This window comes from Crotalus tigris, unplaced genomic scaffold (genome assembly GCF_016545835.1).
Source record: "Crotalus tigris isolate CLP2741 ecotype Arizona unplaced genomic scaffold, ASM1654583v1 scf7180000018030.5226217, whole genome shotgun sequence".
Taxonomy (NCBI): Eukaryota; Metazoa; Chordata; class Lepidosauria; order Squamata; family Viperidae; genus Crotalus; species Crotalus tigris.
The window spans coordinates 1,951,048-1,971,225 of NW_024096786.1; the positions used below are offsets into that span (position 1 = coordinate 1,951,048).

Here is a 20,178-nt window from a genome sequence, read left to right on the forward strand (position 1 = left end):
AGGATGCTATGGCTGAAACACTGGCAGGCTGACGCCAAAGCCATAGGGCATCTAGCAATTGCTCCCTATCTGGACTATAATTTATTTGGGGAGGCCCTGGCTCCATACCTTGTGGAAAACAAGGACAAGCGGAAGGTCATGGCTTACTTGAACAAACGGTCCGACAAACGTCCCGTTCCCTATTTTCGTAGGCAGTCCTTTCGGCCAACAGTCCAACAGTTACTCAGCCCTCCTGCTCATACACTCCCAGACAGGACAGACAGTATGACCGTCCTTATGACAGACCAGGCTTTCGGTCCAGGCAGCAGAGCCAGTCTAAGCGGCCATTTCGAGGGGCAGGACGCCCCTACAGGAGGTCCAAATGACTCTTACACTGCACTTCCCATCGGGGGAAGGCTGGGTCACTTCTTACATCAGTGGGAACTCACTTCCACGGACACCTGGGTCTTACAAACCATCCAGTTTGGTCTGTCCCTGGAGTTTCTTGCCAAGCCCCTGGACTGATTCATTGCCTGTCCTGTTTCCCGGAATCCACTCAAACAGGGACTCATGCAGGAGGCCATTCAACATCTTCTAGAGATTCAGGCCATAGAACCGGTACCGCCGGACCACAGGGGAGGGGGATTCTACTCCATCTTCTTTGTGGTTCCCAAGGCCTCAGGGGGATGGAGAGCGATTCTGGACCTCAAAGATCTCAACTGTTATATCACTTACAAAAAGTTCAAGATGCAATCACTCCAGTCCATCCTGGGGGGCATCAGACAGGGGGACTTCCTGGCATCAATAGACCTCACGGAAATGTACCTCCACATTCCTATCCATCCAGCTCACCGGCGGTTCCTCAGGTTCTGTTACAGGGGCAGTCATTTCCAGTACAAGGCCCTTTCTTTCAGCCTTTCCTCCCAGGGTGTTCACCAAAATCCTGGCCGTAATAGCCGCCCACTTGAGGAAAGTACCAATACACGTCCAGTGTTACCTGGATGACATCCTGATTCAAGCATCCTCCTTCCAGGCAGCTCAGGCGGACCTGGAACACACCATTCAGGTCCTCCAACAACATGGCTTCTTGGTAATTTTCAAAAAAGCCAGACGGTTCCCTCATCCAGGCTTCTGTACCTGGGAGCCGTCATAGACACCACAAACTGCATGGTGTCTCTCTCCCAGGAGCAATTGGTCAGCATCAGGGATCTGGTTTGTTGGGTGTACAGGGACCGTACCATTCCACTGGTCTTACTCTCCCAACTGTTGGGAAAGATGGTCTCCTCCCAGTTCCTTGGGCCAGGCTCCACTTGCGGGACCTCCAATGGTTCCTCCTACCATTTCAGCGGGTGAATGCCAGCACATCCAACCGTCAGGTAAGGGTCCCGATTCACATCCTCAAGTCTCTGCGCTGGTGGTTCTCACAAGCGGTGACCAAGGGATCAAGGAACCGGACTGCATCACCATTACAACAAACACCAGTCTATTCGGTTGGGGAACCCATCTACAGTCTCAGTTTGCGCAGGGCCGTTGGTCCCATGCAGATTTGAGACACAACATCAATTGGCTGGAGCTCAGAGTAATCTACTTAGCTCTTCGCCAATTCAGGCACTGGATCAGGGGACGTCACGTTTTGATCCTTATGGACAACGTGGCGTCCAAAGCACATGTCAATCGTCAGGAGGGCACCAGGTCCAGGTCTCTTATGTCGAGGCACGGCTCCTGGGTTTCTGGGCAGAGTCCAACCTGACCTCTCTCAGGGCTGAACACATCTCTGGGGTCGAGAACCAGCAGGCAGACTTTTTGAGTCACTCTACGGTAGACCCCTCGGAGTGGGGGTTGCATCCAGATCTGTTTTCCGAGATCTCCCACAGGTTCGGCCATCCAACCCTCGACCTGTTTGCGTCGTCAACCAATGCCCAACTCCCCAGGTACTACTCCCGCTATTTTCTTCCAGGAACGGAGGGGATGGATGCCTTGCGGACCCCATGGCCACAAGGTCTCCTCTATGCCTTCCCTCTCCTCCCACTCATACCGGCGACCATCCGCAAACTACTCCAGGAGCAGGCGGAAGTGATCCTCGTGGCCCCAAACTGGTCACAGAGGCTGTGGTTTTCCGACTTGGTGAATCTTTCCTGGTCTCCTCCGTGGAAGATTCCTCCACATTGCGTGTCCTTACACCAGGGGACCCTCCAATACCCGGACCCTCAATGGTTACAGTTGACCATCTGGTGCTTGAGCGCAGCATCATGACACAAGAATTATTTTCCCCCCAGGCAATTACCATGATTCAGGCCTCTCATCGCCCAGCGACCAATCGCATTTATGATTCTACTTGGAAAAATTTTTGCCATTGGTGTAGAAAGCGACAACTGGATGTCTACAAATTGACCATCCCTCAGATCGTAGATTATCTTCTGGACAGGCTGGACAGAGGCCTGGCCCCTGCGACTATTCGCAGACAGGTGGCAGCCCTGTCAACATTACTCATTTGTGCAGATTCAGTTCCCTTGGCTCACCCTCCTAGGATTCGCGCCTTCATCAAGGGTGCGTGCAACACCAGGCCTCCCGTGGTACACAGGTACCCCTCTTGGGAATTGCCTCGCGTCCTTCACGCTCTAACAAAACTACCCTTTGAGCCCATAGCTACTGTTCCATTGTGGAACCTGTCTCTTAAGGTTGCATTCTTAATTGCCATCACAGACATAGCTCTGAGCTGGCTGCTCTCTCGGTCAGGAATGACCTTTGTATCTTTTATAGCGATCGGGTGGTCCTTCGTCTGGACCCCGCCTTTGTGCCTAAGGTCAACTCGCTCTTCCATAGGGCACAGGAAGTCATTTTGCCAAATTTTTGCCCCAATCCTTCCCATGACTTGGAGCGGCAGTGGCACACACTGGACATCCACAGAGTACTGTGGCATTATATGAAGCGCACGGAGCCTTTTTGTAGATCTGAGGCCCTATTTATCTCCTTCCGTCTGGCTTCTCTGGGACAAAGGTTTCCGCTGGCACTATTGGCAGGTGGATCAGGGCCTGTATTGCGGAGGCGTATCAGTCCTCTTCCCTGCTGGCTCCAAGTCATCTTACTGCCCATTCCACTTGCAGTGCTGCAACCTCTGCGGCATGGGCCACTCAGGCATCCATCGAGATTTGCAGGGCCGCGACATGGTCCTTGCCCTCCCCATTTGTACGCCATTACAGGATTGACCACTTTGCTTCGGCGGATGCCTCCTTTGGTCAGAGGGTCCTTCAGCAGGTGGTCTCCAGGGACACTATTCTGGCCTTATCTGTTTCTCACCCATTGGGACAGTGAGGCTTTGGTATGTCCCATTGGTGGATTCTCCATCTCCTGTACTGGAGAAGGGGCGTTGTCTTATCTGAACGCCTTTTCTCAGTATGGAGATGGAGAATCCACACCCACCCTTTAGGTCAGTTAGGCCGAATTTAAGGGTTTGCGAGCCAACATCTCGTCCGCCTTCAGCCACTTTCACCCTCATTAAGACTGGATCTCCTAGCAAGAGGAGGCATGTCAAGTTTGGCTACTTGGTCTCAAGAGCAGGCAGACAGAGAAAACCCATTGGTGGATTCTCCATCTCCGTACTGAGAAAAGGCATTCAGGTAAGACAACGCCCCTTCTCCAGCAACCCTCACTGTGACGAACTCCGCCATATTCTAAAATCCAAGATTTTTTTCAAGCAGATAAGAATAACTTCTTTAACTAAGCTGATTTTGTTTTGGATTTGGTATGCATGATTGTTGCTTTCCCTCCTTCCTCCCCCCTAATATTTCCCTTTTTTTAACCTGTTCCTTTTATATTTAGATATTTAGATATGTAGCTTCAGATAGTTTAAAACAATTTCTCACCTAACACTTCCCTGAAAGCAAGATTGCATGATTACATTGCTATCCTGCGATGTCTGTAAGATATGGAAAAAAAAGTGAAAGATGACATGACAGTGTAATCAAATCTCAACTTTTTTTTTTTAACCACACACTGTGGACTCCCTTATAACTCCACCTTATATCTCAGGGCTGGCAAAAGGTTTGTTAACTTCATCTTCTTCAGTAAGCTTGGCCATTATTATCTGCCTGTGATGCCAATATATATTCTGCCAGCCAGACCTAAGCACTAGTCCCTTTGAAAGTGTATCCATCACAGTTCAGATTGGACAAATATTTGCCAAGAATATTTGTTGCCAAAAATTGTTCTCCCATCTTTTAAAATGGCTAAAGTGCTACATTATTGTTAATACCAATATGGTTTGTTGCACAGTTAGCCAGGTGTTTAAACTGCATTTGGCATTTTTATCTATCTATCTAATCTTTCCCAAGAACCTGGGATAGGCAGATGTTGTTTGATGATGTTAAAAGAATCATCATAGGATGTAAGTTGTTCCAATTAATGTTGCCTTTTGCAATTGACTGGTGATTTTATCAGTGCCAATGGTGTTCAAGTGGTGTTCCAGATATTTTGAGATTGAACCTAAAGTGCCTATTAATATTAGTACTACCTTTGCTTTCTTTTGTTACAGGCATTCTGCTTCTATGTGCAGATCTTTGTATTTTGTGTATTTTGTGATTTTTTTCAAAATTTCAAGAACTGAAGTGGAACAACTTGCCTACAGAAATTGTGAATGCTAGAAGAGGTGAGAAAGAGGAGGGAAGTAAGGGAGAATGTTAGAGAGGGCGGATGCAGTTTGGGGGGGTGGGCAAGCAACACCTATGTGTATTTATTTTATTTTGTCAAATGTGAAATTTTTTCTTTTTTGTTTATGTAATTGATAAATGAAAAGAAATTGTGAATGCTTCAACACTAGAAGTTTTTAAGAGATTGGACAACCATTTATCTGAAATGATATAGGCCAGGGTTTCTTGCCTAAGCAGGGGGATGGACTAGAAGACCTCCAAGGTCCCTTCAACTCTGTTATTCTAATTCTAATCCTCTTCTCTTTGCTCTCTCCAGGTATTGCCATCTCCACTATCCAGACTTTTTTTTATCAACAATTGTTATGTCCCAGAATACTTTAGTTTCTGCATTTTTTATGACTTTCTCTATTTTGTTGTCCCACCAGTTCTTGCTTGCAGGCAAATGGTATTTCTTGCAGATCTTCCAATGCACCATAGTTGCTACTTTGTCATGCTGTTGCTTGCAGTCAGTTTGTGCAATCTTTTTCCAGCAGTTACCTGGTGATTCACTGCTTCTTCATTTTCTTTGCATATTATTATAGTATTATGGTTTTAATAAAAGAAATATTCTTTATAGTCTCCTTCATAAAAAGCTTCTTTTTTATTCTTATCCATCTCCATTATTCAAGCTGCATTCTAGTTGTATTTCTCTGGGTGGTACAATAGTTGAGCCCAGAACTGCACTGTTTCTTCTTTGTCATGTTTTGACTGGTTCATTGCAGTCTCTCCATTGATGGAAACATTTCTGAAATTGGAGATTTTGCCTATAGTCTGCAATTCAAGCTTCATATCTTCTGATCTTCCTGGTTATTGCTGTTATGTTCTGCTTTCTTATTTCCAATGCTTCTTCAACCTTCCTAGTTTCTAGGTGATATTTCTTGATAAATTATTCTTTAGTCTTATACTTTAGCTTCTTTTCTTTCATCTGTTCTAGCTCCCTTGCATCTGATCTTAGCCTGCTGATCTTATTTTCCAGCTTCATTTTCCTTTTAGATGACATGGAATTTTTGTTGCTGATTTAGCATCCCAGGTATTCAATTATAATTGCAGTCATGTTTTACATTAGTTGGTTTGTTTCTTGTAATGAGCTGATGCTTATATTTGATATTATAGTAATGGCATCTTTAATTACTTCTGCTGACTGCTACTTTGGAACAAACGTCAACCCAGGGAACCTTATTCTGTTGTTTTTGCACTGTTTTGGATGCTTGTTTCAATTCTTTTTTGGTTGATGTTGTTTCTGAGGAGAAGGCAGAGGGGATGATGCCTGGTTTGAGAATGAAAACAACTTAAATAGCTATGTTGGCTTCTTGTACTGTTATTCTTTGTTTCAATTCTTCTACTAATTTAGTTGGAGTGCTTTGTTCTTTCTGAGGCAGAGGAAAGGGTGACAGGTTTCTAAATGAAAACAACTCTATATCTCTGCTGGATTCCTCTACTGCCAACTCCTCCTGCTGTATTTCTACGGTCTGAGCTGCTACTGACAAGGCTTTGATTTCTTTGCCCTGGGTAGACCTTTGCAATTCTTCCAAGTCTGCTTCTGTGAATACTTTATTTCATATTATAAATCAATGTTGATCTTCTAGCCTCTGTTCTGTTGTTTTGGATTCTGAATTTTGTTCCTTCCAGAACTGGTGCATTCTTTTCAGATATCTTCTTCTTATTGGGCTTAATTGGCAATAGCAGATAATTACTTGTTTTCAATATTTGTATCTTTGTGACGGGTAAACCCCTTTGCTTCCAGTAGTCTCACTGTCCCAGGATCCTCATCCAACAGTCCGGAGTTCTGTAGGTCACTTGTCATCAGATATTCAGGAACTCCAACATCTAGCACAGTCCTTATTGATCTGGGTAAGGACCAGACTGGTAAGGGTTTCAGTAAATTACACCTTGCATTATTTTTTATTGAGGAGATGCTCTTCATCTGGCTTTTCTGATGAGATCTGTCCATATGGTCGAATCTCTGGCATAGCTCTCTTCCTCAGAGCATGCAAGTCCCACACCACAACAAAGTAGTGCATCTCTGGGGGATTTATTATTACTATGGTTTGTTGCATAATCAGCGAAGTTTAAAATGGGTCATTTTTATCTACTTACTCTAGACCTGGGATAGACAGATGTTGTTTCATGGTGTTAAGCCTATTGTCACAGGATGTTCCAAGCAAAACTATCTTTTGCAATTGACCAATGGTGATTTTGTCAATGCTGATGGTGTTCAAGTGGTGCTCCAGATGGGATTGCACCCAAGGTACCTATTACTATTATCTTTGCTTTCTTTTGCCACGGTTGTATTTTTATTTGGGGGGAGGTGTCTTTGTATTTTATCATTTTCTCCAGTTCTTCCTCTTCTGCTGTCTCCATGTCCACTATCCAGACTTTTTTTTTTGTCTTTCTTACCAACAATTGTTAGGTCTCAGGTATTATGCCCCAGATATTTTAGCTTCTTCGTTTTTTGCGATTTTGCCTATTTTGTAAGAACTTCCCACTAATTCTTACTTGCAGCAAATGGTATTTCCTGTATCAATGTTGCTATATTATTATACAGTTTGTCACATAGTCAGCCAGATGTTCAAATTGGATTTGGCATTTTTATCTACCGATTGAGATAGGTAGCTGTGGATGTTTGATGGTTATCATTGTTAGGAATTGTTGTTGTTGTTGTTGTTGTTGTTGTTGCCCATTGCCAGCTATTTAAACTGGATTATTATTAGAAGTAAAACAATATTTTAAGATTTATTTCTGAGAAGGGAGATTGCTAATGGAACAATTGTAAAAAAGTTATTCAATGATGAAATCAAAAGATCAATCACTCGTTATCTGGGTCAAGAGAAAGCAAGAAAAAATGTTGAAGTGTCAAAAAGATCTGAAAAATGAAAAAAATGGAAAAGTGTCAAAAACCTCAGAAAAATGAAGACATGTTCTCAATAGCTATTCTACAAATATGACTTATCTTGGTAACTTTTAATTCTGTTATTAAACTTTTCCTTTTGTAGTATACACAATGCACAGCCATTCTACGTTCTTGCTTTATTAAAAATGCCTTAAATAAATTTCCAGTGTATTATTTAACTTATCTTGGCATCACTGGGAATTCCTCTGTCCTGGGTTGCCTCAGTTTTCTCCTGAAGCAAGTGCTCCTGCTGAAAATTGGACCTTGGATGTAAAGTAGAAAAGTTATATTACTTCTCCCACCACATTCAGGGTGTTAATATAAACTTGAATGTTATAGTGCTAATTACAATATCTTCAGTTGCACTCCAAACAAATAAAATACAAGTGCTAATGGATATTATTGTGAAGGGGAAAGTAAGGAATTACATCCAAACAGCATTAATTGTGGTCCCTTCAGAAATAGACAGAATCCCGTGGCATACCATGAATGGTGACTAGCCAGGTGGAAAAAAAGAACTATATAATAAACAATATGCTTTCTATCTCCCACCAACTTCTCTATAATGTATATGGTTGTTCAGTGTGTTTTGCATTATTGCCAAAGACTTCAAACAATAATAGTACCTGAATTGCAGCTTGCTAGTGAGTTAATCACAATTTCAGAATACTTAACAGAAGCACAAATATTCACTTAGCAGGGCCTAACGTTATATTACACCCTAAAGGTATAAAGAAACAGTGACAAGCGGAACTGACTCAGAGACGTCAATGCCAAGTACTATATTTCCGACATGTGTTCCTAGAGCAACTTGGTTTTTCTTTTTTAGCATCACCTGGCTCTGGCAATGTCAATCACAATCTTCTGTGCCTATCTTTTCTATTTTTGAAAAAAAAAAAAAGTATTTCTCCCTTTTCCACGCATAATGTTCATATGCTCAAAGTATATCCATCACTCCAAAGGATCTGGTACAATATATATAGCAAAATCTTATACACGTAATTTCATGCATCATGCAAAAGATGGATATGTGCATTTATTTAGTTGAGTTCGTTCTAATGCAGTCAAAAAAGACTTTTGGCAGTTTATAGTCTTATCAGATTACATTAAAACATCCATGGAATAAAACAAAAAGAAATCTACGCTGTATATAAAAAATAGATGACAATATTCATTGTTGGAAAAAACCCTTCTGCTTTCAATAATTTCCAAAAAACGCAATAAATAAATTTGCAATTCTTATATTTTATTATCCAGGAAAATCTACAATTATGAATAAGTAATCCCTTTATACTGCTATTTACCGACATTTTGATTTTGTAATGATGGACATATGACAAATTACAAATAATATTTTAGGGATTTATTTTATATAAGGATTTATTTATTCATTACAAATACATAAGTATTATGTTTACAAACAGGATAAGGAAGCCATGTTGGTCAACATTTTTGCGATATCATTAGTAAATAATTTAGCTTTGCAGTTAAACAAAGATACAAAAGAAAAAAAAAACAATGATTAAAGTATAAAGGCAATAGTGCTATGAGAGCTTTCCAGACTCTGTATAAGAAGTAGATTTAAATCTTTAAATGCTTGAAATAGAAATCTCTTCACATGTGAATAAGCTCCACTAAATTACATGAGATTTAATTACAAGGAAATACACAATGCAACTGTATGGCTGCATTTTTCTGCTACTTAAGTAAAAGTTTAAAGGCAGTATAGACATAGTTCTGGGACTTAGGAGATCAGTAATGTTTATAGGCTGGCTTCCATCAGAAGAGATCCAAGGTTAGGAAATTCAGATCCAAGTTAATGGATGTGCCGAAGAAAATCTTAAAGAGATCCCAAGATTCCTGTTAAGCATTTCTTGGCAATCTCTTCTAAGTGTTAAAGATGCTAGTGCTTTGGAATTCATAATTCGTTTAAGAAAGCCCTTTTTATTAATAGAGCTATGCCCTTACCTTTCTGCCAAAAAGACAAGAAACTAGGGCTTCATACATTGGAAATATTTATTGGCTTTCACCTAGACTAGGATAATTTATTTTAGCATTAATTAATTAATTAGTCTTATTCAGTCATGACTTACAGTGTTGTCAAAAAAAATTACAGTTGCAAAGATGCATAAATAGTCATTTCCCTCTCCTTTTTATATCTATTGAGTTTTCATCTGACATGGGATCATGATGATTACAAGAGTCAAGGAAGTTGGCATAGATTGGTATTTCCCTTCTTTTCGTTATATCTTTAACATTAAGGTTACTAGATGTCCAGTAAATGAGGCCATGTCCTCCTTTTTGTCCTCATGTATTCCATCCAACAGGCACAGCCTTAAAATCAAATATTTCCAAGCTTTTTGGATGTTTGATTGTTTTTTTTTTAATTGTACTCTTTTACCAACACTAGTTATTCAAACTTTGGTGTGTTGCATTGCAATTTTGTATATTTTTTTTCCTTTTGCCTATCCACAGACTCAACAGCCTAGTTTTACATTATTCAATCTAGCCCTTTCAAATCTATGATCACTGTAATCTATAGATTACAGGATTAATACAGTTCCACAGTGAAATTTGAAAAAGCATATTGTCATTGAGTATTGCTAATGTATGATCTTGAAAATAAAGATTTGTTGGAAAACTATTGTGGTTATCAGTCTTTCTGATGCTGAAAAAAATAATTTCAGATACATGTAGGCCTGAGTACAATCTTTTGCTGTAATTTTTGTTGCAGATGCTAAGAAAGTTAATCAGGGTGATGATTTTAATTAGTTGAATAATGAAACATCTGCAAACAATCAAGTTCTGAGATCACCAAAAACTCCACATCATCATCTCTCCTCTCCCCCCCCCCCGTGTGTGTGTGTGTGTGTGTGTAGATGCTAGTGCAAGAGTCTTGGCACAAGCCCAGACATACCTGTTAATGAAATTCTATCCCTAAAATAGTACATAATCCTTCCCATTTCTAAAGAAGAGAATCCCTAAAATTTCTGGTTTCTTTAATATTGCTTTTCATTCATGTCTCATATTTTAAAAGAGGTAGCTTGGATATAAATTATCCCTCCTTCACTACTTTTTTCCTGCAAAAACATTTGGGACAAATCCTATCATTTTTTTTAGCAACACGATTAAACATAAATCCTGAGAAGCTGGGGTTGTTTTTGGGGGGACACTTCAGGAAGTGTCTCTATCTAAGTGTGCCCTTTTTAAAAAGCTGATAGCTATGGTTTGTGACTGCGGGATCAAGGAATACTGCTCTGTTGCTATATAAAGAGAAAAGGAATAACAGAAAACATTATTTTGGTTCTCTCCTGATTCGGTCAAGTCTGCAGTCATTCCCAATTGTTATGCATTTTACTTACATTGTATGGCTAATAGTGAAAGTACCAGAAGCTGGTAAAATTCTCCCTAAAACTGATAGAAGATGACTTAGTTGGACTTTGGGAATATATTTATTCCGATATTTTTGGTGATTAATATTTTATATTATTTTCTTTTAAAAACTCATCATGAAACAGCAATAGAATATAATATTGTGATTGTAACCACCTCGCTAGAGCAACTTTCCAGATTTTGATAAAATGAGTAAATATGCTTTGCAGTTTGCATACTGACTAAGAAGGCTCTGAGCAGTCTTGCCACTGTTCAGCTTTTGAGCCTACAAGATATCATCTAGGTATACCATCTGTTGCAATATTATAATAAAAAGAATTCTGCAAATAGAAATACTTTAGAGTTTATTGCAGTGTGACAATGAAGGGATAGGTAAAACATTGTGACATTCTTCTTCTCGGCAAACATTGACAACTCCAAATGTCACTGTGTGACATTCTCATGTCAAAAGATAGGCTAATTTTTATTGTTCTCTATCTGTACTGCAGTGGAGGAAATCAGTTTCATCAGAAAGTATATTACAGAACAGACAACATACTAGTGAATATAAAATTAATTCTTACGACCTATTGTACAATTTTCTGATTAAAATATTAATTGATAGGATTAGAAAGTAAAAGAGTTCCTTTTGATAGATGGATGGCTATATACTGTATATTTGTTTAATGCATTTATAAAGTCAGTATTAATTTTTATATTATCTTTTCATTTCTCCATAAGTGCTGCATTAATGTATTATTTTTGTTTTCATATGGTTCTTTTTGGTATTGTATTCTATTGTATTGTATTTTTACTGTATTTATTGCATTGTATTTTTTTTTAAGCTTTTATGTTTTAATTGTACACTGCCCAGAGATTGAAATGGGCCTTATCTAAATTCGACAAATAAATACATGCTTTCTATGATATCTTGTAATGGACAGATATTGCGGCATTTCAAGTTCTAAAAACAATAGGACGTTTGTTATGATAATACACGCATTACCCGTTGCATTCATTCGATGTACTGTTAAGTAACATGACATGTATATCTCAAGGACCTCAATCATTTTGAATCCAGTTGGGCATTCAGGTTTGAAATAGCTTGACTCTCCTTTTTTACTTCATCTGGAATCTGAAATATCTTCTTTAATACAGGTAACCATAACTGTACATTATATTCTAATTTTATAGATTGATATACCGGTAGTCCCCGATTTACAACAGTTCATTTAGTGATTGCGCAAAGTTACAACAATGCTGAAAAAAGTGACTTATAACCGATTTTCACACTTATGACCATTGCAGCATCTCCATGGTCACATGATCAAAATTCAGACGCTTGGCAACTGGCTCATATTTATGACAGTTGCAGTGTCCCAGGGTCCTGTCAGTCACTTTGGCAACCTTCTGACAAGCAAAGTCAATGGGGAATCCAGATTCACTTAACCATATTATTAACTTAATAGCTGCAGCGATTCTCTGAACAAATGTAGCAAGAAAGGCTATAAAATGGGGCAAAACTCACTTAGCAACAAAAAGTTTGGGCTCAATTGTGATCTTTAGTCAAGGATTACCTGTAGAACAGGGGTGTCAATCTGCCAGCCTGCGGGCCAGATGCATCATGCTAAAACCGCGCCCACTCCATTGCTGGCAATGGAAAAAAAAGTCACGTTACATCACGACACGTCACATGAGGTTACAAGTTTGACACCCCTGCTGTAGAATTCATAACAGTGAATGTTTTCCAGTCATTTTTCTTATAATTGCTAACATAAATTTATTTTTCTTTATTTTGCCTGGCTCCACTTATGGTATCTCATAATCTATAATGCCATTTATTTCATTTGGGTTTTTTTGCTCAGTTCATTGTAGAGTCTTTGTCTCATTTCAGTGACTTACCCTCGGCAATACAGGTATGTAGGCCATGCAGTCGGACCCCAGTCATAGAGAGATGTTTATTTATTGGTCAAATTTAGATACCATCCATCTCACCCTCCAAGTAACTCAGGACAGCTTACGGATAAAAATATTTTAAAAAGGCGATTTTGTCCTTATCATCAGAATGAACATAAAACTCTATTCTATTCTAAATATTCTCTATTGCATGTATTTTTCCACTGACTTTTTTATGTTAATATATATGCAGGCATACTTTTCATTATATCCTAACAAAAAGACAATTTGTTATGAGGTAGAGGTAGCTTAAAACCCCACCTTTAAAACCCTATCATCACTGATGGAGATGCTATGTTTGTATCTGCAGAGATTTCCATAAGAAAGCAAGAGATGTTCTGATTTTGGAATGATGCCATTATGATAATTTCTATTTTATTTGATTGTATCTTGATATTATTCTATTCCTATTGTACCTTATGGTTTACAATATGTTGTTTTGTTATGCCTTGCTCAATTTTTCCTTTTTTTTTTTTTTGAGATCTTAGCTTTTAGGTTTTCTATAACCAATGCACTGCTTTTGTTGTATTTGGTCTTTGCTTCTGTGTTTTTAATTTGCTAATCGTTGACTGTCCTTAAATAAATTTGAATTTGATTGAACTTGGTTTGTTCAGTTTCAGTTTAACATTATGGCTGAACTCAATCTTTGACTAGGCCAGTTTTCCTAAGCTTGTTCTCCACCCCAAAATCAGTCCATCTTTTTCTTTCTTAGGAGAATCTCATAATCATGAAAACTTTCAGAAGTCAAAGTAAAAAGCTGTTTCACATTTCCCAGTTCCAGGACATACCTATCCCTATTCAAGAGGTTTCTCTTTGAACTTTTTTGCATCTACTTCCTTAGTTTTGGGAGCAAAAGTTTGGGAAGTGGCTTTTGCTGTCCTGCTGATTTTGAACTCTCCCTCCTCCCGTTGCATCCTCACAGGGAATATTATGGGGATTTCAACTATCTTATGATCTCTGTGATCGGCTTGCACAGTCTGGTGATAATGGAGCTAATGGTTATTTGTCATCCGCAGAGAGAGATAAATTTCCCTGGCAATGTTTGCTATAGTCAGGGTGTGCACTAACTGAAGCAAGGTCTAAAAAGCTGGCAGGAGCTTTATATGTGGGGAGGAGGAAGCGAAGAGAGCACAAAAGAGGAAGACAGAAAAGGAGTAATAGCAGCTTGCTGGCTCTGTGATAAAAGAGGAAATGGATACTGCCGGTAAGTGAAATAAACATTAATTCTTGGCTGAACTACAAAATTCATTTGTATCTTCTGGGTGTGCTGAAGGTTTGCTTTTTCTGTTTGTATTATTGGCCAGCATTACATTACATTACCTTTTTAGCATTCACTTTTGTAACCCTTTAGGGGCTGTTTTCAATCTCTGAAGAGCAAAGATCATGCAAACTGTGATAATTGTAGCTTAGAAGCTGCTTAAGGGATGGGGTAACTTGAATCCTTTGGTGCCTTCAGATGGGTGATGAGAAGGAATAGCATACATGAAAACTCTCAAATACTCTTCAACTGTCATACTAATTTGAAGGATCATTACTGTCAATTCACAGAAAATGAGTTGCATTTTGCATTTTAAAGCTATTGATAGGAGTGCTGTTTCATTTCTTTCTGATATTTAAAAAATGTGATCTTTTTCTAAGATAACACTTCTAAAGTATGAAAGGAGAGTTACACAATAAGGGAAAAAGTGAACTTTTAAATTAAATATCCGATTAGTACTTAAACAAAAATTGTTCTTTCATATTTTCAGTATGGTGCATCTAATGATATATAATTGCATTATTTTACTTAATGACGCAACATTTCCTTGGGCCACACAGTACAAAAATGTTTACAAGAGCCCATTGTACCTTTTTTTTGTTTAAGAAAATTGCCAACTCCGGCTAAGCAAATCTTTTATGGTTTTTTTTAACGTACATGGCACAGTAATTATGTTAACCTTTATTCAGAAGAAATTGCCTTTTTATTCAGTAGTGAGTACATTTTAAAAAAATGTGTTTAACATTTTAGTCTTAAATTCAATTCCCACCGCACTCAACATACATAAAAGCAAAGTGCAGAAGGAACATGTAATGTTGATTCAATTTATATTTATAAACAAAAGCAGATTTCTAACTTCAGAATAAATATAGGTTGTTGAAACAAGGCAGCCAGACCAAACTGAAATCCATTAAGGTTTCAGAATTACTTTGTTTCTTCGGTATATGCTAGTTCTGGATTATAACAGAATGACATAATAATGAGCTATGACTAGACAAAATGTTCGTTGCTCATCCAGCTTCCTTTAGCAGTAAATACTAATATCATTCAAAGAAGAACTTCCGATTTATCCTATTCTTAATTATCATGCCGTAAACTATTACAATGGTCTGAAATTCTTTCAGGCCAGTTTAATCTAAAATATATAATAAAAATATCACTATAATCCAGTTATAAGAGATCTTATGAAAATAGAAGTAAAAGAATACCGGTGTTTTTTGAATAGAAGTTGTAAGTCCTATTTGAAAACGAATGGAAAACAATTTTATACATAGCTTTTATTCTTTATTTTATTGAAGCTTTAGGTCTTGGATGATTTTTGTTTGGTTAAAGATAAAAAACATATTTTAAATTTGTATTAAGAAACTGCCATTTGGATTACTTTCATTAACTACACTGAAATGCCTTATACAACGTATGACTACAATTGAGCCCAAAATCTCTGTTGCTAAGTCAGACATTTATTAAGGAAGTTTTGCCCCATTTTACAACTTTTCCTGCCACAGTTGTTAAGTGAATCGTGGCAGTTGTTAAGATAATAACACGGTTGTTAAGTGAATCTGGCTTCCCCATTGACTTTGCTTGTTAGTAAGTCACACAAAGTGATCACATGACCCTGGGACATTGCAACCATCACAAATATGAGTCAGTTGCCCCAAATTTTGATCATGTGACCATGGGGATGTTGCAATGGTTGCAAGTGTGAACAATGGTTGTCACTTTTTTCAGTTCCATTGTAACTTTACTGGTCATTAAATGAATAGTTATAGTTGGAGGACTACCTGTATAGCTGAAAGTAGCAACAACTACTGCTTTCTTTTTTTGTTATTATGAACAACCATGTTTAAGTAATTAAGTAAGATTTCAGTTATCAAAGAGTATCTCTCAAATATTGTACACAGGAATTGCCAAGACACCACTGTTCTCTGATTTCTCTGTAAATTCCATGAATAAAGCTGTTCACTTGCTCCATAAAAGCTTGATCTGGAAGTACCCATAGACCTTAAGAGAAATTTATTAGTACAGTACCTCTGTTATTGTGATAACAGCTAATTCTTAAGGTATATAATATTTTCATAAGGATTCTGAAGCAACAAGTAGATTATTATTCCTCTAAAATAAATGAACGAGCAAGTATCTAGGCTGCAGTTCCATGATAGCAAAAACATTTTTTAGAGTTACCACTCTTCCTTAATTAAGGTTTTGCTTGCATGCTCTAATTTAGTCTTCCTTAGCTGAATAGACTTTATCTTTCAGTAGTCCTCAGCTAGAATAGTCATTACTGAGACTCCTGGGAATTGAAGTCCACAAATCTAAATGTCATCCAGGTTGGAGACGACTTTTAATCTATTCACTCTGGTGGGTATCTACTCTATTTAATGATATTATTAGTCTCATTTCAGTATATCCAATTTAAATTACAGTATTATAAGTATATCAGATTTTTTAAATAAAGCAAGCAAGAAGCCAATCAATGGACAGACCTAAAATATACCTGCACATGAACAGATTCACTGTTGGCTTGCTGGCATCTCCATATACAATACCCCCACAGGTTTGGCTGGGTATGGACAAAACTCAGCAGCACTGGATGATTTGAAAGGGGATTAGACAGGCTCATAGATGACCAAAGTATCAATGGTTAATGATTCTGACAATAGTTTAAGCATGAGAGTGAAGGTTTGTTCTCCGAGCTTGTGGGCTGGTTTCCGAATATTTCCTTACCAGGGTAGGTAACATCTTCAGCGGAGTTCCTCTAAACTCTGCTGAAGATGTTACCTAACCCACAAGCTCAGAAAACAAACCTTCACCCTCATCCTACATGCGAGCTACAGATATTCGCCATTATTGCATAGTTTACCATTTTCTGATGCTCATAGGCACCATGCCATAAACATTGGTTGCTGATAAACAACAATATCAGAATAACAGGGTTGGAAGGGACCTTAGACATTTTCTAGTTCAATTCCCTGCTCAAGCAAGAGACCCTATACCATTTCAGACAAATGACTGTCCAATCTCGTCTTAAAAACCTCCAGTGATGGAACACCTACAACTTCTGGAGGCAAGCCATTCCAATGATTAATTGTTCTTACTGTCAGGAAATTTCTCTGTAGCTCTAGGTTGGATCTCCCTTTGGTAATCTTCCATCTGTTACTTTTTGTCCTGCCTTCAGGTGCTTTGGAAAATAGGTTGACCCCCCCCTCTTCTCTGTGTCAGCCCCTCGAATACTGAAGACTGCTACAGCAGCCCTAGTCCTTCTTTTCATTAGACTAGACATATCCAGTTTCTGCAACAGTTCATTGTATGCTTTAGCCTCCAGTTCCCTAATTATCTTTGTTGCTCTTCTTTGCACTCTTTCTAGAGCCGCATTATATTTTTGGTATTGTGATGACCAAAACTGGACACAGTATTCCTAGAGAAGTCTTACCAGTGCAGTATAAAGTGGTATTAACACTTTATGTATTCTTGATACTACCCCTCTATTGATGCAGCCTAGGAGTGCTCATAATTTAGTGGATTGTCTACTACAGTGGTTCTCAAACTGTGGGTCGGGACCCCATTTGGGGTCGAACGACCATTTCACGGGGGTCGCCAAACAACGCAGTCTGCCATTTTTTCTCCTTTTCCTTAGCTGTGCTACTCCCTTTTATTCTCTTGAATAGAGTCTAATTCTATTGGCTTTCAAAAGCCAATAGGAATTGTCCAGGCTGTCTCTGCCCTGCTGAGCCCGCCAAAAGTCCCATTCTGCAAACGGTGCTGCACCAGTTGAGTAGTCCTCGACTTACGACCGGTTGAGTAGTCCTCGACTTACGACCGGTTGGGGGTCGTGGCATTAAAAAGGTTGAGAACCACTGGTCTACTAGGACTCCTAGATCCTTGTCACAGTTACTGCTGTTGAGCCAGGTACCACCAATTCTATACCTGTACATTTGGTTTTCCTTGCCTAAGTGTAAAACATCACTTTTCTTATCACTGAATTGTATTTTGTTATATAGGGCCCAGTGTTCAAGTCTGCCAAGATCCTTCTATATCTTGAGTCTATCTTCTAAAGTGTTGGTTATTCCCCTCCAGCTTGGTGCCGTCTGCAAATTCGATGAGTTTCCCTTCTATCCCCTCATCTCAATTATTTATGCTTTGAGCTTCCCAAATGCATCCAGTTGGTTACTGTATGACACAAATGTTTGGACTAAATGTGCTATCTTGATAAATCTATAGCAGAAGTGTTTTTCATCAGCCAAGGAAATACATGTGAAAACAATAATAATAATGGAAATATTATGGTGTAATGTTCAGATAGTTTTTAAAGGTGATCTTGCCCAAGTTTTAGCTTTTACCTTGCCAGTATCACTATCACTCCTTCTGGAGAGCAAAACACATTTTTTTTCTGCTAACAGTTATTATAGCTAACAACAATTATCAGTGATAATGGGTGATAATTTTCTCTTTATTTAAATAAAATATTTAAATAAAAATTTCCCATGAAAAGCTATGTGTTCTATCCAGTGCTTTTTTTCTATATATATAAAAAAAGGTGTCGGAACTCACACACGTCATACAACCCGCCTTGCCTACCCTATAAGGTTCCATCCAAAAAAGGTGCCGGAATTCCATTCTGGGTGTTCTATGAGAAAAAAAGCCCTGGTTCTATCCATGCCAAAGACAGAAATGCTAATCAAGAGAAGATACATGAATGAGGACTCTGAGGAATGTGTATAATGGCAAACATTTGATGACTCCTCTAAATAATATTTCTGTATCACATTAATACAGCTGTCAAGTCCTTGGTGCTATTTGAGCTTGTTTGCTTGTGGACATTTACTTATTCAACGAAGTAATATCATCAGTGTGAGTATGAGGTTTGCTCCTGTTTATATATTGTGGCTTGCCTGCCCAGTTTTACAAGCATGCAATCAAACTTAGAGGACTCTACAGTTGAACTCTGAGCTATTGTTTACAAGCAAACATCCAAGATCAAAGGGCATTGGTCTACAGTTCATCCCTGAGTTACAGATATTCTCTTCTATTGGAATTTGTACATCTGCCCCTATGAGTGTAATTTCACTCACTGGCATGCCACTATAACTGCTTCATATAATTTACTGCTAAAAGGAGAAGCAAGAAAAAGCCCAATGTAACCTCCTATAGATAAGAGAATTTGAACTTTATGGAATGAATACTAACAATGAGACACAGGAAGGCCTTTTTTAACATCCATCTACAGTTGTTAATCCATACACTATCCTTGAGAAATCTTTGTCCTTACTTCCTGCCAGACTTCATAACTCCTCTGCTGTATAGCATAATCAGTTTGTGTTGCCCCTTTACTCCTCCAAGTGTATTATTCTAACGGTCAAACAAATATGTTGCTTCAGATAAGCCCTGTAACAACTTCTACAATAAATGACTTCCTCTAGTATTGCATGGTAAGCATAACTCCCTTAAAATATTTGGAACAACTCTGCTTGGTGCTGTAAGATTAACATGGACTCTTTCCCCCCCCCTCCAGCTAAATTATAAGCTAGTGAGAAAGATGGGGTTTTTTTTACATTCTCTCCTCAAAGATTGGCCACCTACCTGACATCACTTCCTGAGCAGCTATTATTTCTGACAAAAGACTAGGCGATCTGGCGCACAGCTGCTTGCTCTACTGAGTCCTAGAGACAATAATTTAGGTACATAAACTCTAATGACTCAACCTTTTGTTGTCATTTACCCTTTTGACAGACGATGAATCAGATGAAGGATAATTGTTTAGAAGAGGGAACATTGAAGATAAAATTTGTTTTACTCATTAGTGACCTCCAAATTATTAACACTGAGATAAATCCCTTCTTTTGTGTAAGAACCACCTCCATCCCAAAGCCAGTTTCATGTTTGAATTGGAATCTCTGATCTTAGTACCTCTTTTGTGAAGCTGTATCTTCCATTCTGATATCTAGTAAACTATCAAGAAATGTCTCAGGGGACATGGAGGAATCCTAGCTGCAAAGAAATGATTTTTCAAGCATCCCAAATTTTGCTTTGCCAATATTTTT

General features: G+C 38.6%; 1 protein-coding gene across 3 annotated transcripts in view; it reads left to right on the forward strand.

The window, feature by feature from the left end:
* PHACTR2 (phosphatase and actin regulator 2) overlaps window positions 1-20,178 on the forward strand; it is a 128,795-nt gene that overhangs the window by 11,273 nt on the left and 97,344 nt on the right. The window contains exon 1 of one of the 3 annotated variants that reach the window (XM_039346831.1): window positions 13,661-14,086. The exons of the other annotated variants lie outside the window; for them this stretch is intronic. Coding sequence (XP_039202765.1) covers window positions 14,074-14,086 — 13 coding nt within the window. The 5' untranslated portion in view covers window positions 13,661-14,073. Of the gene's footprint in view, window positions 1-13,660; window positions 14,087-20,178 lie in introns of those variants that run through there. 3 annotated transcript variants of the gene reach the window in all.